The following is a 23755-nucleotide window of genomic DNA, read 5'->3' as shown; positions in this document are numbered from 1 at the left end:
CAAAACACCTTTGGAATTTGTCCACTAATTTCTCCAATGCCCCAAGCTGGTTGTAGTCACTAGCAGCTCTCATGTGGATTACTGCAGTAGTCAAAATTATCTCCCTATGCACAAGCTTGGCCTTCTTCAACCCATCCCCCATCCCTGGTCTCTCCAAAATGCAAATCTGAAACCCATTCACTCTCCAGCTTAACATTTCTTCACTGGGTCTCCGGGCCCCAGCTTCTAAAGGAGGGAAGAGTTATGCAGTCTGTGCCAGACCAGACCGCTTAGATCTTCCTGTGTGCCTGAACTCCAACTGTGTTACTTACCTACTTACTTGACCTTTGGTAGGTTACTTAAGCACTCACTGCAGTTTTTTCATCTATAAAAAGGGGATCATAACAGTGATTTATTTTAGGGTAGTTGGGAAGACTGTATGAATCTGGATCTTCCTCTCCTCTGTAAATCTTTAAATTTGGAGTGCCCCTGAATTCTAGTCCTCTTCCCCATGCTCACTCCCTTAGTCATCTCACCTGGAGTCATGGCTTTAATATCCATATCTGCTAACTCCCAAATGTGCATCTCCAGCTCAGACCTCTCTCCTGAAGCCCAGACTCAGCTGCCTTCTCAACATGGCCACTTGACGGCTAATAGATATCTTAACTTTAATTATGTCCAAGGCTGAACTCCTAAGGTTCATTCAAACCTTCTCTGCCCAAAGTCCTTTTAATCTCTGTTCCTGAAACTGTCCTTCCAGATGCTCAGACTCAGTCACCCTTCACTTTTCTCTTGTTCTCACTCCTCACATCCCATCCACCTGGAAATCCAGCTGGCTCCTCTTTTGAGTTGTAGACAGAATCAGACTCCTCCAACCAACACTTGTGGTTGCATCCTGGACCAAACCCCATCATCTCTCACCTAGATTATTACAGGAACTTCCTGACTGATTTCCTTCCACCTTGGCCTGTTCACAGTCTTTTCTCAGGCCAACAGATTGATAAATCAGATGCTGTCACTCCTTTCTCAGAACCTCCATTGGCTTCCCATTTCATGACCACTATAAGCCAAAATCTTTATGATGGATTTTAAGATCTTATGTAGTCAGTCCTCAGCCTCCATTTTGTAATCTCATCTCCTACTTTACCCCTTGCTCATTCTACTCCAGGATCATCCTTGCTCCTCTGGGACTCCTCAACCATGCTCTGGTCTTAAGGCCTTTGCACTGCCTATTCCCTTTACTGGAATGCTCTTCCCCCAGATATCCCTATAGCTAACTCATTATTCAAGTCCTTGCTCAAAGGTCTATTCTCAGTGAGATATACTCTCACTACCCTTTTAAAAATGATAACTTTCCTCAGTTCTCTGACACTCCTGATTTCTCTTCTAGTTTTTTTTTTCCACGGCACACACGGCACATACCACCCTCTAACATACTATATACTTTACTTATTACATTTATTTCATTATTTGTCTTCTCCCACTATAATGCAAGCTCCCCTAGAGCAAGGATTCTTGTTTTATGTTCACTGGTGTTTTGCATCCAGACACCAGAACAGTGATGGTACATAGTAGAGCTCACGAAATATTTATGGAATAGATGGACAGTCCATGCAACACAGTGTTTTTATGTGTATATGCATATATATATGCTTTGTATATAATTATTCTTATACATTATAATTACATAATAATAATTATAGTATACATTATTATATATCATTTTATAAGAAATATATAGTTATTAAGCTCACAACTACCTGGCTCCCATGTATCTTCTTATTCTCATCTCCCTGAACTCTTTCTCTAGTTCTAGCTCAGCTATACATAATTCTCTCATCTCTAGAGCTTTCCAAATGTAATCTTCTCTCTGTCCTTCCACCCTTATGTTTGCAGAATCTACATTCATCTCAAGTTTCAATTTAGAACTTCCCTGACTCTAGGTCAGCCCCCTCCACCAGCAAACCGCCCCCCCACCCCACCACCATGTGCTCCTTGCTCATCACCCTGCTTTGTAATTACTTGCTTCTCATTTGTCTTTTCAGCTAGCATCTGTGACAACAGACACTATGCCTGTGATGGTAGTCATTGCAGCATCCCCAGTACCCAGCCCCGGGCTTGATACATAGGAGTCTTTCAGTAAACATTAATGTGATGAATGAAAAAGGCCCACAGCAGTGCCTGCATTTCTGCACCTTCCACACGCATTGCTTAGTAACCATGTGCAATTGCATCTTGTGCTGCTTCTTAGGTAATAACAATCACTAACACTTTCCTAACTCAATCCTCACAACTCTGTGTAGCCCGTACTCTGAGTGCTCTTATTTGAGAAGGGAGAAACTTGAAATGTAGAGAACTCAAGGTACTTTCGCAAGATCACAGAGCTGGCAAGTGTTGGATCAGGATTAAAACCTAGGCAGTCTGGCACCAGAACTCCTAAGCTTATACGATCCCACATCATTCAGCCATTTTAATTTTGGACTTGTCCTTTTGCTTATTCAAAAATTAGTCAACTGTCTGTCCTTAGCAAGTATGTCAAAGAACAATCCATACCACCTTTAATGTACGTTTATCAGGGCCTTCCTTATGGAGGAGCCGCCACTCATACTTCCCTTTCAGCAAAGCAAAACCAAAGCCTGAGCAGGGTCAAGATCAGCATTATTACCATTAACACCAGTTTGCCATTTTATCGAACACAAACAATGTGCCAGGCACCTTCCCACACCTCATCTTATTTAATAATAAATTTTTAGTTTAGCTAAAGGGGAACCTTGTCTAACTTCTACTTTGTGACTCTCTGGATCACGATTTGAATCACTTAAAATTTATTATCAAAGTCGTTATAACACCCTTTTTTTTTTTTTTTTCCAGAGACCTGCCCAACTACCTTATTTTCAGATCTGGGAACTGAGATTCTGAAAGGTTAAGTGCCTTGTCCAAGGTCAAGCAGGTGGTGGTCTAGTCCAGGCTGGAAGAGGCCTCCTGAATCCAAGTCCAGAGCTTTCAATAAGAGGCTATACAGCCAGTCACCTTTACTCCCCCCAATGCACATCAATGAAAAGGCATCGTGTCTCTTTTTAAATGCATTTACCTAATGGAAAGTAGTTATTATTGCTCATGATTTATTTTTTTTAAAGAGATTTAAAAAAAATTATTTGAAAGAAACACAGCAAGAGAGGGGAACACAAGCAGAGGGAGTGGGAGAGGGAGAAGCAGACTCCGCCCCCCACCCCCCAACAGGGAGCCCCGTGCAGGGCTCCATCCCAGGATCCTGGGATCTTGACGGGAGCCGAAGGCAGATGTTTAACGACTGAGCCACCCAGGCGCCCCACTGCTCATGATTTAGTATCCATGATACGCTATTTGACAAACTGCGTCCTGGAAATCACACTTTTTAGCATCCCCCTCCAGGTGCATTCCAGGGTTACGCAGGTGGCAGCAGCAGCCACCCCTTTGTGACTGGGTGACGAAGGGCCCTCAGACTGTTCACGCAGCCAATCAGGGCTCGGAGCCACAGAGCTGCACCAATTGGAGATTATCGAAGCCTCAACAAGAGCCAATTGGTGGCTCAAAGTCGAGAAGAATGTGACTGGCGGACAGCAATCAATCAGAAGGGAGGAGCAGATCACCGACCTCCAATCAGAGGCTTTAAGATCTCGGTCGTGGGTGGTGCTGGCGGGAGGCCCACGGGCCAGCCAATCAGCAGGTGAGCGGCCTCCGGCGCGCGTGCGGGAGGCCGCCGAGGGGCGGGGCCTGTCTGCGCGTCGAAACGGTGGGCGCTGCGAAGAATGAGGCTTGGTGAGGAGAGCTGGCGACCCGGGTTGGGATTGGGGACAGCGCGTGCACGTACCCGGCTGGGGACTGGGGACGGGGACTCGCGAGGGTTCGGGCGGGGCGCGCGGGGCAGGCTCGGAGTTAGGGGTTGCTGTGGGATTGACCCTTCGAGATACGGGATGCGGCCAGCTGAGGGACCGAGTACCGGCCTGGGGAGGGGACCCGCCCCGTCCCGGTGGCTGGGGGAGTAGGGGACACTGTTGCCACGGCAACGCACTTGTGCAGTCCGGCGACCCCTCTCCTCGCTTGAACGTGTGCACACCTTAAATCCGCCCCCCTGGCTACCCCCGCCCTAAGCGGTCTCCATCATCTTTTGCTCGAAGGCAGCTGGGCTGAGGCCAGCGCAAAAATAACCCACTTTAGCAGCCGCCTCTCCTCCTTCCCGGCCTAGTTACTCCTCTCTCCCCTCCCTCCTGCTGCCTCATCGGCGGGCAGAGGATTAAGCTTGCCCTGGGGCACTGGGTACAGCAGGCCTTTGCCGTTTGACCACCTGGGCCAGTCCGCAGCCAGCTGGTGGAATGGCCACAGCTGCGGTCCAGCGCGGCCGCCACGTACTGGGGCCGGGCGCCGTAGATATGCTGCCGCCTGAGAGACCTTGGGTATCCCCCAGGTGGATTTTTTTAGGGCATTCAATGCAGAACCTTGTTCATAGCAAGTACTCGAGAACGGGGTCTGACCGACTGAATGAAGGCCGTGGTGATGGTTTTCCGTCCCTGGGCCAGCGCTGTCCAGTAGACGTGAAAAGCAAACCAGCTGTGTAATTTGACATTTTTCTAGTAGCCACACTTTTTAAAAAAAGGTTAAATTAGGGGCATCTGGGTGGCTCAGTGAGTTAAGCCTCTGCCTTCAGTTCAGGTCATGATCCCAGGGTCCTGGGATTGAGTCCCACATAGGGCTCCTTGCTCAGCAGAGAGCCTACTTCTTCCTCTGCCTGCGGTTCCCCGGCTTGTGTTCACTCGCTCGCTCTCTGTCAAATAAATAAAATCTTTAAACAAAAACAAAAAAGGTTATGGGGCACTTGGGTGGCTCAGTGGGTTAAAGCCTCTGCCTTGGGGGCACCTGGGTGGCTCAGTGGGTTAAGCCGCTGCCTTCGGCTCAGGTCATGATCTCAGGGTCCTGGGATCGAGTCCCACATTGGGCTCTCTGCTGAGCAGGGAGCCTGCTTCCTTCTCTCACTCTCTATCTGCCTGCCTCTCTGCCTACTTGTGATCTCTGTCTGTCAAATAAATAAAATCTTTAAAAAATATATATATATTTAAAAAAAAATAAAAATAAAAAAAATAATTTAAAAAAAAAAAAAAAAAAAAAGCCTCTGCCTTGGGCTCAGGTCATGATCTAAGGGTCCTGGGATCCAGTAAGGCAACCGGCTCTCTGGTCAGCAGGGAGCCTGCTTCCCCTTCTCTCTCTGCCTGCTTGTGATCTCTCTCTCTCTGTCAAATAAATAAAATCTTTAAAAATACAAAAAGACCCCCCAAAAAAGTTAAATTAATTTTATTTTTATTTTATTTAACCTGATATATCAAAATATCAATATTAATATTTATTTAACCAATACTAATCAATATTTAATCAATATTAATAGTTAATATTAAATTATTGGTATCTAAAATTCCATTTTTCATACAAGACCTTCAAAAAGTCTGGTGTGTACTTATAGCACATCTTTGATCAGACCAGACATAATTCAAGTGCTCAGTGGCAGCATTTAGCTAAATGGCTACCATATGAGACTGGACAGCTATAAGCATTTCTTATGTATGTGTGAGTTGTGGCTAAAGATATGAAACTTACCAGTATTCTTTGAAACTTTTCTTCTGTGTTGGGAGCACTGCAATGAGGCAACAAAAAAACGTTAAGGCCTGGTCTTTTAAGGAGCTTACAGTCTAGTTGAGAAAACAAACATCCAAAAATTAAGTTGAATTTTAGTTGGTTATAATTAAGGCAGTAGTAAAGATAATGAGGCAGTAGATGATTGGCAAACAGGATGGCTGATAATTATCCTTAGAAATTCTAGGGAGAGGGGCACCTGGGTGGCTCAGTTGGTTAAGCATCTATCTTCCTCAGGTCATGATCCCAGGGTCCTGGGATCGAGCCCCACTTCGGGTCTCTGCTGAGCAAGAAGCCTGTTTCTCCCTCTCTTTCTCCCCCTGCTTGTATTCCCTCTCTTGCTGTCTCTCTATATATCAAATAAATAAAATCTTACCAAAAAAAAGAATTCTAGGGAGGGATACTTCAGGCTCTTACAGTAGAAGACTGGAGTCTGCTCTTGGAAGTTGGCACAGTGTTTTGTTTTGTTTTGTTTTTTAAGATTATTTATTTATTTGACAGAGAGAGAGAGCGCGAGATCACAAGCAGGCAGAGAGACAGGCAGAGGGAGAGGGGGAAGCAGACTTCCTGCTGAGCAGAGAACCCGATTCAGGGCTCGATCCCAGGACCCTGAGATCATGATCTGAGCCGCAGGCAGAGGCTTAACCCGCTGAGTTACCCAGGCGCCCCATACAGTGTTTTGATTGAGTGGAATTGACCATACCTTCTTTTATTTTTAGGGTTGAAAATTGGCAGTTCTGAGACTTGCAGACCGAAGAAGACTTTTCTGTCTCACTGACAATCTCCACCATGATTCATAGCCTCTTCTTGATCAACTCCTCTGGAGATATTTTCCTGGAAAAACACTGGAAAAGTGTGGTCAGCCGTTCTGTTTGTGATTACTTTTTTGAGGCTCAAGAGAGAGCGACTGAGGCAGAAAATGTACCTCCAGTTATCCCTACCCCTCACCACTATCTCTTAAGTGTTTACCGTCACAAGATCTTTTTTGTGGCTGTGATCCAGACAGAGGTTCCACCTCTATTTGTTATTGAGTTCCTTCACCGAGTAGTGGACACATTTCAGGTGCGTGAATGTGAGGAGGCTCGTACATGTAAATTATAAAGTGTCTTTATGGTTCTTTTTCCATTGTATTCAGCTTCAATTAAGGAACTTCTTAAAAAAATCAAAACTGGCATTGCTCACTTCCTCTCCCATCTGGTAAGATTCTTGTTTCTGTTTATTGAATTGGCTGCATCTGAAATGACAAATTGAATACTTTTGAACCTGTTGTATAAGAAAGTACTCTCATTAAAAACAAAGATCAGAAAATCTTCTGTTCTTTTAAGAATTTAAGTGATATTTTACAAGACAGTGTTTTCGCTTTGTTTTTCTTTCAGGAATAGATTTGAAGATCTTGGGGGAGCAGGGTGTACGGGAAGTATAAGTGAATTATACCAGGATGTCAGCACCATTTACAGCACAGGATTTTAAGCTGCCCAGACTGTGAATGCAAACAGTGGGATCCTTCCCCCTAAAATAATTGTTCAAATTCTGTTACAGTTATTTGCATAACTCAGACAATATGTGAGAAGCAAGGGCTCCTTGGTTGAACTTCTGTGTCATGTGAAGTCTGGAATTGATCATATGAATGCAGAAATTGTGGAATTAGAGAAGAAGAAGAGAATGATGACTCTGATATGATGCTGAAATTAAAAAACAAGTCAAAGAGCCCTTTCATTTGCAGTCATATCTGTATCACATGTCTAAAACAGCTTTCATCCCAAGAAAGTTAAAATACATTTCATAATTTTTTTTCCCACCAATACCTGGTGGTAGCCCGATTCTGGGTTTCTAGTTCTCATGTGGCATACTAGTTCCTTCCCACAGTAAAAACTTGAGAATTATAAATCCCAATATGTAGAGGAACTAGAAGTAGAAGAACCTAGTATTATGACCTTATAAACTACTCTCCTTGGGGCTTATTATGATTTCCACATATGATACTTTACCCCATTCTGAGATGAATAGTCCCATTGGTGAAACCCAGCATTTGCTTCATACTGCCATAGCAATATTAGGTAATTTATTATGAGACAGGAAATGAGAAAAGTTGCTTAATCTAGTGGAAACCACAGAGGAATTGGGGATAACTGTAAAGTCACTAGTTTGGAAGTCTGGAACTTCATAGCTTGTCATTTTTGAGAGATTTGTTAAAAGTAAGTGGACATCTCCTGATTTTAATGTCTTTTCTCTCTGGCTGCATTACTTTTTTTTAGTACTAGAATATGTTGGAAGAGTTCCAACTGTAGAATTGCAAACACTGTTGCTATAGCAGTTTGTCATACTTACAGGTCTTCTTTCCAATGACTCAGTTCAATTATGTCTGATTTATAAAACCTCGTGAGGTGTTTTATTTTTCAAAAGGAAAGCACTCTTGGGAAGGGAATGTGTTACTTCCCCCATCCTCTTAAATTCTCGTTTTTAAAGAAGAAATCTTGTCTTAGAAACACATTCCTGACTCTTAAGTGTTCTTGAATATTGGAATGTCTCTGATATTTGCTGTTATCTGATGTAAATTAGATCACATCTGTAGTCCATTCCGTTATGGATGTCATGATTTTAGGACCATATTGGAAAACTAGAGCATATTCAAAGAAATGGCAAGTGGTGGAATGATCTAGAAATCATATCACAGCATGAATAGTGGAAGGATCAAACTGGCTGGCTGGGAGGAAAAAAAAAATTGGAGTGAAAGTTTATAGCTGTCTTCAAGTGACTGTGGGGCTGTTATGAAAATTTGTTCTGTAAGGCAGATCTAGGAAGCACATTTCAGCTTAGCAAAAGAAAGAACTTTCTAATAATCAGAGCTTTCCATGAATAGAGTGGGCTTTTTCAAAAGGGTGAATTTCCATTCAGTGGATGAATTCGAGGAGGGTTATATGACTATCTCAGGGGTCCTGAAAAGATGTGACTGATGTTGCTAGAAGGGGCATATCAAATGACTACAAGCATTTCTTTTTATCATCATGCATCACATTTTTCAAAGTACTTTATAGTTTACAAAGCACTTTCACAAATACTATCATTTAATCAATCATGCATAGTTCTTAAAACATCCCTGTGCGTCCAGTGGTATTATACTATTTATACTATTAAGAGAAATCAAGACCCGAATTAGCATAACTTTTCTAGTAAGTGACAATAAGGTTACCACACAGGTCTTCTGATTTAGAATCCAGCGTTTTTTCCACAACCTGGATCATTGAGTATCGAAGTCTTTGTTAGTAAAAGGACAAAGCATTTTTAGAATCCTAGCATCTTAGTGTAGAGATGATTCAAAGAGATTTTCTAGTGTGCTAGTTCATCTCCCTCATTTCATTTTATTTCCCCTCTCAGTTTGTATTTGCTGCATGAATGTTAAGGAATAGCACAATGGAAAGGGTTAAAAAGATTTTGGGGTCCAATCTGTGTCATATCAAGTATTACTGTTTTGTCTAGTTCTTTCAGATTCTTCTTCCTCAGCATGTATGATAGTCTAGATTCAGTTTTGTGTTCTATATGTTTTGTCTAGTTGAAGAAACTAACTTACGAAAAGGTTAAATGACTTACTCTTGATTTTTAAAAGAAGTTAGTTATGACACTGCTACTATAAGCCAGTCCAGTGTTCTTTCTACCAAATTGGGCTGCTTAAGAGAAATATGTTATGCTTCATTCCCCTAACGTAGAATATGCCAGAAGCACTGTGTAAACACATACATAGTACTAGATCCTTATTCTCTAGGAAGATTCTTTCTCCTTATCACAGTCTCTGAATGATTTATTTGATATATGTCTGATCTTTTCATCAGGATTATTTTGGAGTCTGTTCAGAGCCCGTGATCAAAGATAATGTGGTTGTGGTTTATGAGGTACTAGAGGAGATGCTTGATAATGGGTTTCCATTGGCCACGGAGTCAAACATCCTCAAAGAGCTGATAAAGCCTCCCACGATCCTTCGGACGGTCGTCAACACAATAACAGGTATGGAAAAAGGGGAAACCCACAGAGCTCCCTCCTGGGTGTGGCTCCCTCCAGTGTTGTGCACTGTTTTTGAGTGCTTGTCTTTGGGGCTCTTAGATGTCCAGATGTTTTAATTTTGCTCATGATAGTCTGATTATGATGTAAAATAATGTCTTTGTTAGGTAAAAAGTACCCTGATTTCAGTGACAGAATAAAGTGTGCTCTTTAAAAAGAGGCTTTTTTTCTAATTACAGAAATGTCAGAGATACAGGAAAGCACAAAGAACTTGAAAATAACTTTTTTTTTTTTTAAAGATTTTATTTATTGTGCTCGCTTCGGCAGCACATATACTAAAGATTTTATTTATTTATTTGTCAGAAAGAGAGCATGAGCAGCAGGCGCAGCAGACAGAGGAAGTAGGCTCCCCGCTGAGCAAGGAGCAGTAGTTGGGGCTCAGTCCCAGGAACCTGGTATCACGACCTGAGCCAAAGGCAGAGGCTTAACTGACTGGGACACCCACGCATTCCAGAAATAACTCTTAATCCCGCCACAGTTTTGACATATTTTTTATCTTTTCTAGATAGATGAATAATGAATAGATGCATAGAATGTTTTAAAAATAACTCTTGTATATTTTTTATGACATATCAATATTTTGTGAACATTATCCCATTTTGATACATTCTACATGATTTTTAGTGACTTTATAATTTTCTTTCAGGGGCGCCTGGGTGGCTCAGTGGGTTAAACCTCTGCCTTTGGCTCAGGTCATGGTCTCAGGGTCCTGGGATCGAGTTCTGCATTGGGCTCCTTGCTCAGCGCAGAGACTGCTTCCCTCTCGCCCTCTGCCTGCCTCTTGGCCTACTTGTGATCTCTCTCTGTCAAATAAATAAATAAAATCTTAAAAAATATGTAATTTTCTTTCATATAGAATAGACCTTAAGGTATTTACTCAGTCTATGTTTTTGATGTTTCTGATTTTTTGTTCTTTTAAATAACAAGGAATTAGCATTCTTATACTTACATCTTTGTGTACATGTAGGGTTATTTGTTTTCAGTACTAGCAATGGAGGTACTAGATCAAAGGTTGTTCACATTTTAAGAACTTTAATGCATTGTGCCAAATTGCTCCGAAAATTCATGCTTTCAGTAGCAGTTTCTGTGCATCCTAGACAACCCTACTGTTATTAGTTTTTTCAAAACTTTGGCAGTTGGCTTAGTCATATCTTTTTTTTTAGTCATATGTTTTTTAAAAATATATTTTATTTATTTATTTAACAGAGAGAGTGAGCACACAAGCAGGGGGAGCAGGAGAAGGAGAAGCAGGCTCCCCACTGAGTAGGAATCTGTTGTGGGGCTTGATTCCAGGATTCTGGGATCGTGACCTGAGCCAAAGGCAGATGCTTAACTAACTGAGCCACCCAGGCGCCCCAGTTTAGTCATATCTTATGTACACCCTCATTTTTTTATTACTAAGGAAGTTAAAACCCTTTGAGTATTTATTGACTGTTCTTCTATTCTGAATTACCTAGTTGTGTGTCCTTTGCCCAATTTTTCTTTTGTTGTTGGAATGTGGTTCTTTTTTCCTACTAAATTAAAAGAATTCCTTTCGGGGCACCTGGGTGGCCTAGTTCATTAAGCATCTGACTCTTGATCTCAGATTAGGTATTGATCTCAGGGCTGTGAGTTCAACCCTGATCTGGGTTCCATGCTGGGTGTGGAGCCTACTTTAAAAAAAAAAAAAAAGAAAAAGAATTCCTTTTATTTAAGGACATTAAACTATCATATATGTAGAAAATTTGGAAATATACATGGTAGTTTGTAGTTCTGTGTATTTTTGATCCTTTCTTTTGTAGATATTTTTTCGCAGTCTATCACTTGTCATTTAACATTGTTTATGGTGTGTTTGTTTAGCCACATTTAATTCTGACTTAGCCAAACTAGTCATTCTACTTTGTTCAGCTTTTATATTTTGAGTCTTGCTTAATATATAAACAAGGGCTTGCATGGCATTTGACAAACGAAAGATAATTTTTAAGAAGTATAAATATGCAAGAAAACCTGGGAATAGTTTGAAAAAGAATTACAAAGCCTGGACAGATTTGCCTTGTCAAGTATCAAGCTATATTAAGTTCATATGGTACAGGAGACAAAAACTCATAGATAAGCTATAAAAGCCAAGACAGTTTTGAAAAATAAATTTATTTATTTATTTATTTATTTGAAATATTATGAAATTCTATGAAATATTATGAAATAAATATGAATATTATGAAATAAATATATTTATTTCATTTTTTAAAAAGATTTGATTTATTCATTTGACAGAGCACAAGCAAGGGGAGCAGCAGGCTCCCCACTGAGCAGGAAGCCTGATATAGGGCTTGCTCCCAGGCCCCTGAGATCGTGACCCAAACCAAAGACAGATGTTTAACCGACTGAGCCACCCAGGAGATCTGAAAATAATTTTTTTTTTAAAGATTTTATTTATTTATTTGACAGAGAGATCACAAGTAGGCAGAGAGGCAGGCTGGGGGGGTGGGGGTGGGGGGAGAAGCAGGGTCCCTGCCAAGCAGAGAGCCTGACCCCACTGAACCACCTAGGTGCCCTGAAAATAAATATTTTTTTAAAAGATCAAGAGCAGTAGAGAAAATCAGATGGGTACAAGATATATTACAAAATTTTGGTAATTTTAAAAACGTAGTATTGGCCCAGTAATAGACAAATAGATGATTGGGATGAGGTAGAAAGTTCAGAAACAGGGTGCCTGGATGGCTCAGTTGGTTAAGCGTCTGCCTTCGGCTTAGGTCATGATTCCAGGGTCCTGGGATTGAGCCCACATCAGGCTCCCCTGCTCAGCTCCAGGAGTCTGCTTCTCCCTCTCCCTCTGCTGTGCTTTCTTTCTCTCTCTCTCTGTCAAAAAATAAATAAGATCTTTAAAAAGAAGAAAAAGTTCAGAAACAAACCCTTGCTTTTGTAGGAATTTGGTATATATAGATGTCATATATCAGATCAGTGGGCCAGGGGCCAATCAGTAAATATATTGTGTTAGGACAGTCAGCTTTGATATAGAAAAAAATGAAGTTCCCCTACCCATTCTGTACACAAAATAAATTCCAGCAGGGTCAAAGAATTAAATACTAATCTTATAATTGTTAGAAGAAAACATAGGGGAATGTTTTTTTAAGCTCAGAGAAGGTAAGTTCTCCTTTTTAAAAAAGTTTATTTTCTTCTAGTTCTTTTATGGATTTATGTTTGGACATAATTCTTTAATCTACTTAGAAATTATGTTGGTATGCAGTGTAAAGAAAGACTCCATGTTTATTTCCCCAACATTGCCTACCAGCTTTCCCAGCACCATTTATTAAATAACCTAACCTTTTTCCCTGTTTTAAAATATTTTTATCTTGTACTAAGGCACTGTGGATTCTTTGCTTTTAGGCTTCCTGCCTTATATACTGCTTTAATTACTATAAATTGATATATCATGTTTTAATATATGGTGCCTCTTTTTAAGAAAACACATTTGTTGGGTTTTTCAATATTTTGGGTTCATTGAGCTCTTAAACTCTTTGTTAGTACCTGAATCATTTTTGAATACTACAGAGTCATTTTCCTGTATCTCTCTTAAATCTGGAAAAAGGTACCTGGGAGTCATTTTTGAAAAGCTGAAATATTCTGCAAATGTGCTGAATATGTGTGTGTGTTTAATGTTTCTTTCTTTAGATTGAAAATATCCAGGTTACAAAAGAAGGAAATAGATTTTAAATTAGTTATAATATTTCAGAATTTCAGCATAGAACTTTTGGTTTAAAAAAATATTTTTGATCCTTGTTGGGGGTGAAATAAGGATTGATTTACAACTCTTACAGACAGGGAAAGACCTAATTTGTATTCTTTTCCTAAGATTCAGTATTAGTAGGAGTAAAATGTGTACGTTTTCTTAACTAGCATAAATGTGCTTAAAAACCTACCTTGAACTAGAATACTGTTTTTACCCATGAAAATTTTATATTAATATGTAGCTCGCCATCCCTGCTGAAAACCAGTACATTATTTAAGCTACAAGCTATTGTGAAATTTGAGAGACCAAGTTCATGTTTCTTTTAAAACCAAAATATGATATCTGTTTCTCAGGTAACTTTTAACCTTCATTCTGCTCAAAAAAGCAGACCAGATGATAAGAGGTTTTTAGAATAGACTAGGTTACCCAGATAGAAGTTGAGAAAACTCTTAGCTTTTTTTTTTTTTTTTTAATTCTCCCAATTGAGTGCATGAATAATGGGAGCATAGAAACTTCTAGGAAAGTGTTCTATGATTATTAGATAATTAGTTACATCTAATTATCCAGTTGGAATTAAATTACAGTCATATTCATTATCTTAGGAAGCACCAATGTGGGTGATCAGCTTCCTACTGGACAGCTGTCAGTGGTACCCTGGCGAAGGACTGGGGTGAAGTACACCAACAATGAGGCCTATTTTGACGTGATCGAAGAGATTGATGCCATCATTGATAAATCAGGTAGGTGCTTTTAATCTCTTTTCAGAACTAGAGAGTGGAAAGGGTATCCTTCATATAACACTTGCTAGTATCAGAATTATCTTTCATTCAAGATCACTCATTTTAATTTAGTGCCTGCTTTGTGTCAGGCACTGTGCTAGGTACTGGGAATACTCTTAAATATTATGATGCAGATGACATGATCATATATATGGGAACCCATAGAGACTCAACAAAAAACTGTTAGAACTAATAAATACTGTAAAGTCACAAGGTGCACAATCAACATAAAGAACAGTAGCATTTCTAAATATAAACAGTAAACTATGCTAAAAGAAAATGAAGAAAACAGTCCCATTTACAATAGTACCAAAAAGAATAAAACAGGAATAAACTTAACCAAACTCATACTCAGAAAATTATAAAACATCGGTGAAGGAAATTAAAGAAGACACAAATAAATGGAAGTAAATGAAAATAAATATGTTAATGGAGTGGAAGAATTAATATTACTGAAATGTTCAAGGGTGCCTGGATGGTTCAGTCGGTTAAGCGTCTGCCTTCAGCTCAGGTTATAATCGCAGGGTCCTGGGATTGAGCCCCACGGCGGACTCCCTGCTTGGCATGGAGTCTGCTTCTCCCTCTCCTTCTGCCTCTACCCCCCACTTGCGCTCGCTCTCTCTCAAATAAATCTTTTAAAATTAAGATTCTCTCTTTCTCCCTGTGCCCTTCCCCCTTCCTCCCTTTTAAACAAAAATAAACGTTTAAAAAAATTTTTTTTAAGTTAATATTATCCAAAACAATTTATAGATTTAGTGTAATCCCCATCAAAATCCCAATGGCATTCTTTATAGAAATAGAAAAAATAATTCTGAAATTTATATAGAACCACGAAAGACCCCAAATAGCCAAAGCAATCTTTTTTTTTTTTTTTCAAAGATTTTATATATTTACCTGACAGAGATCACAAGTGGGCAAAGCGGCAGGCAGAGGGGTGAGGGAAGCAGGCTCCCCGCCGAGCAGAGAGCCTAACACGGGGCTGGATTCCAGGACCCCGAGAGCATGACCTGAGCCAAAGGCAGAGGCCCAACCCACTGAGCCACCCAGGTGCCCTAGCCAAAGCAATCTTGAGCAAGAACAACAAAGCTGGAGACTTCATACTTCCTGAGATCAAAATATATCACAGAGCTACAATAATCAAAACTATTATACTGGCATAAAAACAGGTACATAGGGGATAGGGGCGCCTGGGTGGCTCAGTGGGTTAAAGCCTCTGCCTTCGGCTCAGATCATGATCCCAGCATCCTGGGATCGAGCCCCGCATCGGGCTCTCTGCTCCGCAGGGAGCCTGCTGTCTCCCCTTTCTCTGCCTGCCTCTCTGCCTACTTGTGATCTCTCTCTGTCAAATAAATAAAATCTTTAAAAAAAACAAAAAAACAAAAAACAGATACATAGGTCAATGAAATAGAATAGAAAGTTCAGAAATAAAACCACACATTTACAGTTAACTGATCTTTGACAGGAGAACTGAGATTACATCATGGGGAAAGGATAGTCTCTTCATTAAATGATACTGGGAAAGTGGAATATCCACATGTGGAAGAATAAAATTGGACCTTTATCTCACATCAAAAAAATACAAAAAATAAAACTCAAAATGGATTAAAGCCTATTTAAGGCTTTACATTTAGTAAAATGTGAAATCATAAAACTACTAGAAGAAGACATAGGGAAAGAGCTTCTTGACACTGGTCTGGGCAGTGGCTTTTTTGAATATGACACCAAAAGCAGAAATAGACAGTTAGGATTGCATCAAACTAAAAAGTTTCTGCACAACAAAAACAGTCAGCACAGTAAAAAGACAACCTGTGGGAGAAGCTCAAGGAAACCATGTTGAGTGAAAGAAAAGAGGAGTCCAGAGTTGTGGAAAAACATGGGCATTTCAAAGCTGTACAATGAGGGGAAACTTGCAGAAAGCGCTGAGGAACAGGAGCTAGAAAAGCAGAAAACTAGGAGAGGTTAGGAGAAAGGAGGATTTTACAAAGGGAGAATGAGATGTCAACAATGACATGCTACAGAGAGCTCCTGTAGGATAAAGACTCAAAGTATCCATTTGATCTATGACACAGTAGGGAGAGCAGTTTCTGCCTGTGATGTTTTCTGAACTGTTGGTTACAATGATATCCTGTTTGATTCTTTCGCTGGATGGAAGACTTCTTCAAGCTAATAAAGGTCTCATTAATCTTTTATCCCCCTTGCTTCATCAAAGTGTCTCCTACTTGATATGCAGTTGATAAATATTTAGAAGGATGGACCAGTGCATTTGGTAGATGAATTGGGTAGAAGGAAAGAAGAAAGGGAGAAGACAAAAGTTGGGGAGGAAGACAGAACGTCAAAGAAGGTAGTAGGGAGGAAATAAGTTGGTTGTGAAAGACAGAGAAACGTTAAATAACCTCTTACCGTCTTTTTGTCTTGTTCCTATCTCAGGTTCCACTATCACTGCTGAGATCCAGGGGGTCATTGATGCCTGTGTCAAGCTGACTGGAATGCCAGACCTTACACTTTCCTTCATGGTAAAATCTTAAACCATAGGTTCAGATCTCGAGATGACAAATTAACTGCTTCTGGAAAGACAGTGGTGAGAATGGAATGGAACAGTTAGAAATACTTATGGGGCGTCTGGGGGGCTCAGTCATTGAGCGTCTGCCTTCAGCTTAGGTCATGATCCGGGGTCCTGGGATCAAGTCCCACAACAGGTTTCCCGCTCTGTGGGAAGCCCGCTTCTCCTTTCTCCACTCTCCCTGCTTGCGTTCCCTCTCTCAGCGTGTCTCTCTCTGTCAAATAAATAAATACAATATTTAAAAAAAAAAGAAATGCTTAAGGATGGGATGCCTGGTTGGTTTAGTCAGTTAAGCAGCCAACTCTCCATCTCAGCTGAAGTCTTGATCTCAGGGTTGTTGAGTTTAAGCCCCGCTTTGGACTCCACACTAGGCACAGAGCCTTAAGAAAAAAAGAAAAAATAATTAAGCACAGCCACAAAGCTTATATCAGGCTTGAATTTTCTTTAAGTAGATACAGAATTTGTGTGCGTGTGTGTGTGTGTTTGTATGTGCACGCACACACGTGCGTTTAAATAAAGACAGCCTCTGAATAACTTTCTCAAAAGAAGTATGGGTATTTAATTCCTACTTCTTGCTTTTCCTTGACCGGTGACTACAGAATCCCAGGTTGCTGGATGATGTCAGCTTCCATCCTTGTGTTCGTTTCAAGCGCTGGGAATCTGAGCGTATCCTCTCCTTCATCCCTCCTGATGGAAACTTCCGCCTGCTCTCTTACCATGTCAGTGCACAGAAGTAAGCAGCCCTTATAATTACGAACAGAATCTGTGTATAAGTGTATATGTGGAAACAGTACCTGTAGTGATTAAGGACTCAGGCTCTAGAGTTACCTGGGTTCAAATTCCAGTTTCTGTTCTTACTAATTGGGTAACCTCAGCTGAGTTGTTTAACCTTTCTGTGTCTGTTTTCTTATCTGTAAGTGGAAAACAAAAAATGGACCTTGTTTGAAGATTAAGTAAAACAGTCTCTAAATAGTGCTTTATACAAAGTCGGTGCTCATTAGGTTTTCTGTTGCTGTTTTTGTGGTGGTTCTATGTCTAAACAGGACGACTGTTTCTCTCAAATTGGAATCTGAGTACACCTGTGTTCAGACCCCTGAACCAAAAGGCTATGAAAAACCATCAAAGGCAGTCATTTTTGGTCTTGAACGTTCTCTTTAATATCTTGTCAAAGGACTTTAGAAGCCCTTAGTAGAAGGCGTGTAGTAGAAGGTATACAGACTGGAGGGAGCCATGACACCTCAGAGCCACCAATCTGGAATTTGAAATAAATAATTTAGGAAAAAAATGTACATGCTTGAGAGCAAAGGCTCTGGGCTCAGACTGCCTACATTTAAACCCCATCTGCAGTTGACCTGGGGCAAGTTAACTTAATCTTAGTGAAGTACAAAGACAGTATCATTTATGTATAAAATCAGGACAGGAAGAGTACCTAGTTCATACTTACTGGGAGGATTAAACAAGATAATGGAGATAAAACATTTAGCATAGTGCTGGCATACAGGACTGTTTAATAGCTATTAAGGACTATTACTGCTTTGGTAATACTCTGTGATTTCTCTATTTCCTGTTCTGTCCTATCATGACAACCTACCATACATACCTCATAAGATTTTTGTGAGGATTAGAGGAAGTCTGGTAAAAGCACTCTGAAGATACTATAAAAGGTCCATGAGGTATAAATAGTGCTCTCCCAAATACAAATAATTATGGGTCATATGTCATAAAGTAAAACACAGAGATATGGTGACTCCTAATTTTTATCTCTAATGCCTTTCTCATAGTAGATTTAGTATACTCTTTGGTTTTTGTTAATATTATTCAATCATTAGAAGAGTTGGTTCACTTATTAGCGCCTTAGTTTTACAAAAAGAAAAAAAAATAAAGATTACTGGGGGTTTTTTCTGAGTTGTTTTTTTTTTTAATGAGTAAAGAATTAGGTAAGGAAGGAAAAGCTGTCAATGGGGGGCTGGGGGAAGCTTAGTATAAAAGAAGAAGATGTCGCCATTTTTCCAAGTAGAGTAACGAAATGGGTTTTTTGTCTCTTTTCCAGTCTTGTGGCAATTCCAGTGTATGTCAAACATAGCATCAGTTTCCGGGACAGTAGTTCACTTGGACGCTTCGAAATTACAGTGGGACCGAAGCAGACTATGGGGAAGACCATAGAGGGAGTGATGGTCACCAGCCAGATGCCCAAAGGGGTCCTGAATATGAGCCTCGCTCCATCTCAGGGGACACATACATTTGACCCAGTTACCAAGGTAGGAGGAGAATAAGCAAGAGGTTTTGAATTGCTGATACTAGATGGAAGTATTTTTGCAGGAGCCCTCCGCCTAGACGTTATACCTTGTTGAAAGGGAAGCATAATCAAGGGGACATCCTTTTTCTCCTTGAGATAATTTGTGGCAACAAATAGTTTTCTCTATTGAAAACCACTTTAGAGGCAGCTTGTAACACTGTGAATAGATGCCCTGAGGTTAGAGCTCAACCACCTCAAATGAAGAGTTCCACTGTAACTTCTTTCTTTTTCTTTGAAGATGCTGTCATGGGATGTAGGAAAAATAAATCCCCAAAAGCTACCAAGTTTGAAGGGGACCATGAGTCTTCAGGCTGGAGCTTCCAAACCGGATGAGAACCCCACAATTAACCTGCAATTTAAGATCCAGCAGCTGGCCATTTCTGGTGAGTGACTCATGGCTTAATGTTGCTTCATGAGAACAGAAGTGGCTCTCTCCAGAGACACCTCCAGACCTGTGTCCACATATCTCAGAAAGCCTTCTGCTGGGTCCCTATTTATGGAGTTTGTTTTCATTTCCTGGCAGGTAATCTTGAGTAAAATCTTCTTTAGCATTTCTGGGGAAAGTTCATCATCCTTACTTTGAAGCTGGCTGAAGTGATCTGACTGCCAGTGTATAAGACACAGTGGAGAAGGAAGCAGTGTGGGTAGATGGAGTGTTGACGAGCAGGAGTTGAGTCATCCTGGCCTTGTCAGTGTGGGGCTCCCAAGGTTTGCAGGATGGGAGGCTTCTGCACTCTCAGCTGGCAACCAAGAAGAACAATTTCAGCTCCTTTCCCCCAGATTCAGAAGGACTTTCACATTTGCTTTTATTACCATGTGGAACCCACATCAGCCCACTGCGATCGGCACCTGTCTCAAACTGCCTACCGGACATTTCCTATGTGCCAGGCACTTTCCATCTATGCTATTATTTGCCTTAGAATAAGTGTGTAAGGCAGATAGGAGATGACTTCAGCTTTATATAAAGTTTTTCTTTACCAACAGAATTTGTCTAATTTAAGTGGATAGCATTCACTTCAATTATAAACTCTTTCATCTTAAAACACTTCACAAACTTTAAAGCCCTGTGCAGTATTAAAGGTATTTTGCTTTTATACTGTACAGTGAGAACACTAGGAAGCACTCATTCATTAATTAAGTTGTATTTTATTTCATTATACATGAATTTTATTATTATTAATTCATGTATTCCATCCAGTAACTTGAGAAAAATATAGAAGGGTCTTATTTTATCCTTATCCTCATTTCCGTCTGCATTTAACTTTCTGCCCTTGCCACTTTACAAACAGGTCTTCCAAATAGGATACCTTTTTGTTGGAGAAGTTTTTATTATCAGTGTTTGAACCAAGAGTGAAAAATCTGTGAGCTTCAGGAAAATGAAATAAATAAGGGGCAATTATTATTATTTTTCTGGTTCATTGTTAGAACTATCTCTATTGCACTGATTCCTCTGAATTAAAATGAGTTTTATTTTTAAGATTTTATTTATTTGACAGAGAGAGACAGGGAGAGAGGAAACACAAGCAAGGGGGAGTGGGAGAGGGAGAGGGAGAAGCAGGCTTCCCACTGAGCAGGGAGCCCGATACAGGGCCTAATCCCAGGAAGGCAGACACTTAACTGAGCCTCCCAGATGCCCCATTACAATGAATTTAAACAGACATGCTACATGCTCCTTTTTGAATAATTGCCTATCTTCTTTCCTTCTAGGACTCAAGGTGAATCGTCTGGATATGTACGGAGAAAAGTACAAACCCTTTAAGGGCATAAAATACATGACCAAAGCTGGAAAGTTCCAAGTTCGAACCTGAAGGGAGAGTTTTGCAAAAAGAACAGCCATGAACGCTTTTTCATTTCTTACTGTCTAAAAGTAAAAATATCAGCCTGTCTCCTAGGTCAGTATCCCCTTCTGGACCCACCCACTCCCTTTTTTCCTTAGCCTTCAGTGCCATGGAGCTAATCAAGGGAGAGAAGGGTCGCCAGGGAGAACTGGACAGAACTGAAACACAATCGGTGCCAATTCAGTTCTGCAAGAAGAGATGTGTGACGGAGGGTAGAGACACTTGATGCCATATCTAACTATTTTAAACATGGTTACCATAGAAAAAGAGTAGGATTTGTTACTTGCTTGGCTTTAATGATATAAAGCCAGTGAATGACTTCTTTTTGTTTTTTCAGGTAGAAAGATTAGAATGAAGGAAAGAAAGCTTAGAAGGAAATGAATGCTAGTCACAGAAAGGCCAGTTAATAATGAATCTGATCTATTAGGGAGAAGAAAGGAAACAGTACCGAAGAAGTATGAGGACACAGGCTCAAGTGAAAGGGGCAGAAAAAGCAGTCAAGCCCCACATGAAGGAGGAGGGTTGGAAGGAAGAGTGGAGTTGGTTTCTGATCCCTCTACTTTGATATATTTATATAAAGTCATCAGTACTTCTAGAAGTGAACTGGAAGCTTCCTAAATTTGAGTCCACTAATGACATGGGAAACCCCAGTAGCTTTAGATTTTCCCTTGAAGACTTATGATGATATCTGACCAGTTTTCAGGTACTAACTACTGTTTGCCTTTAGCATTTGGTCTGTCATCTTCTGTGAGAAGGGGGTCTGCCCTCTTCCTGGCAGAGGCTGCCTGAAATGCCCCTTTCCCTAACCCAAAATGGTTTACTCACTTTACACTGCAGAATTCACCAGCCTTTTTCCTGTTACCCAAGGGCAGTTGCAGAAAAGCCAATCCTATAATCCCAGGGCAGCCAGATTTTGTGTGTCAACAGTGTTGGGTGTAGATGACCAACTTCCTCACAAAGTGCATCACAGCTATAACCCAGTCACTCCTTAGTTAACACTTGTCGGTGCTGGGCTAGTGCTGGAGCCTAAGCCTGGCTGTCTCACACTTTTCCATCAGTAACCCTAAGTAAAAAGAATGCTTACCATTGAGAGGCATGGTTAATCCTGGAAGCTGCTCAGTAAAGTTAACTCCTTGGAGTCTTCTGTGCTCCATTCTATAAAAGAGCTATTAGTAATCTAAATCTACTGGCCCATCTTTGTTTCAAGATATATATATATCCTCTAAACCTTTGAATAAAGCTGTTACTGAAGGAAGATGGGCCATGTTGATCATGTGTACCCCAGTTTAAGAAACATGGCGGCTGAGGGAGTACCTCAGACTTTCCCAATGGGTAATTTTTATTCAAGTTCAATATGCCTATTACCCGTTTAAATATTTATATAAAAGACAGGTTTTAAAAATTATTATTGTTCTAGCTAAAAGAGTGATATTGTGCTCTGCTTCATGCATGGAGAAAAATAAAGACCTGTGCTCTCCAAACCTTACATTTTTCTCTGAAGCCGTTTCCAAGTCCTTCAGCAATTTTGTTTTGCGAGTTTTATCTCCCTACTTCCTGAACTTGTTTTTCCTGCACAGTAATGTTGCTTTGTGGTTTTCCTCTGGGATGAATTGTGTTGTATACAAACAGGTGTGTTTCATACTCCCATCACTCCAGAATTTGTCCCAAATGACTATGTCTTTTATACACACCTGGCAGGGTAGGGGGAACAGCTCTGCCTATGATTCCAGAATACTCAGAATTACTTCTTCTAAGAGCTCTGGAGGATTTGAAGGTTTCCTAGGTCATAGAAAAACAGTCAGTCTTGGTTCCTGGATGTTTTTAGGGTTATACATCCAGCTGTGATATTTCCTTCAGGACAGTTCATCCTAATTTCAAGGGAAGGACTTGAGGAGAAGTAAAATATCTAGGGTATGGGACCCACAGGCCTTAGCATATGGAGTAAGATATCCTGCGTGTAGGAGACCTCGAGCCTAGCAGGGCATTGCTGCAACTGCCCAGCAGGGCATCTTGGTTGAGCTGTTCAATTCCATATGTGTTTAACATGCGTGGAAGTATCTCCTGTGTTTGAATCGTAATAAAGTTGAGTTTTACCAGTTCTCTGTGTCCTGACTGTCTCGTTACTGGGACTAACGGCAGTGTTATGCCAGGCAGGCCTCAGAAGAAGCAGTGAGAAATAAGTCAGTTCAGGAGGATCTTACTGCTTTTGTCTTTTCAAACCAGTAGACCTAACACCATAGTTATGGTAGGATTCTTGTTACTTCTGGAAATAGGGGATGTTGATGTTAATGTCATTTATAAAGTGGTAAGAACAAAGGTGAAGATCAGTCGTTTTTCCCCATTATAGCTGCCGACGGCTATTCTAGTGCTTTCACCACGCTCTTGATCCTGGGTTGGCCAGTTCAGGCGTGAAATGCAGTTAAGTCATGGGCAATCTGTGAAGTATGGACACTGGCTGTTAGCCCGTATCTGTAATGATATCCTTTGGTAAATCCCTCGTGGTCATGAAAAGACATTAGGGCTTTTTTTCTGTTTATGAACTACAGTGTTTGGTGTTTATGAATACTCCATTGCATCTGTCCTGGCTGGTAACATCTCTTCCCCAGTGCCAGCCAGTGCTGGCACTGTTCTGGTTGCACTGTGGTGTGACCTAGTGAATTTTATATAAAAATACATGTACTTTCCTCTGTGACCAGTAGGTGGAGACTCAGTGCTAGCAATGAAATTAATTTATTGATAGTAGAATTTTAAAAGAGAGATTCAAATTTGAAACTCAAACTTTCCTCCAGTGCTGGGGGATCCCAAGTACTGGGGATGGTGTGAGTTTTCGACTTTTGAAGTTAAACGTGGACCCCCAAATTTATAACACTCTTTTTGATA

The 23755-nt window shown here is 40.6% G+C and overlaps 1 protein-coding gene across 3 annotated transcripts; it reads left to right on the top strand.

Annotated features, from left to right (window-relative positions):
• Window positions 1–3670: 3670 nt before the first annotated feature.
• AP3M2 (adaptor related protein complex 3 subunit mu 2) lies at window positions 3671–22973 on the top strand. Of its 3 annotated transcripts, none has more exons than XM_082715197.1 (9): window positions 3671–3777; window positions 6360–6702; window positions 9468–9639; window positions 14005–14142; window positions 16609–16694; window positions 17341–17474; window positions 18792–18999; window positions 19276–19420; window positions 20745–22973. In XM_082715197.1, exons 2-9 carry the CDS (start codon window positions 6430–6432, stop codon window positions 20843–20845), a joined length of 1257 nt encoding a protein of 418 aa, XP_082571323.1. In that variant the 5' UTR covers window positions 3671–3777; window positions 6360–6429; the 3' UTR covers window positions 20846–22973. The 3 variants fall into 3 exon arrangements, with proteins under 3 accessions (XP_082571323.1, XP_082571325.1, XP_082571324.1); XM_082715199.1 differs by having other exon boundaries at window positions 3728–3777; window positions 6360–6837; XM_082715198.1 differs by having other exon boundaries at window positions 3730–3751.
• The last annotated feature ends 782 nt before the right edge of the window (window positions 22974–23755 follow it).

Source organism: Mustela nivalis (assembly GCF_964662115.1).
Source record: "Mustela nivalis genome assembly, chromosome: 20".
Classification (NCBI taxonomy): domain Eukaryota; kingdom Metazoa; phylum Chordata; class Mammalia; order Carnivora; family Mustelidae; genus Mustela; species Mustela nivalis.
This window is presented reverse-complemented; position numbering and strand designations above follow the sequence as displayed.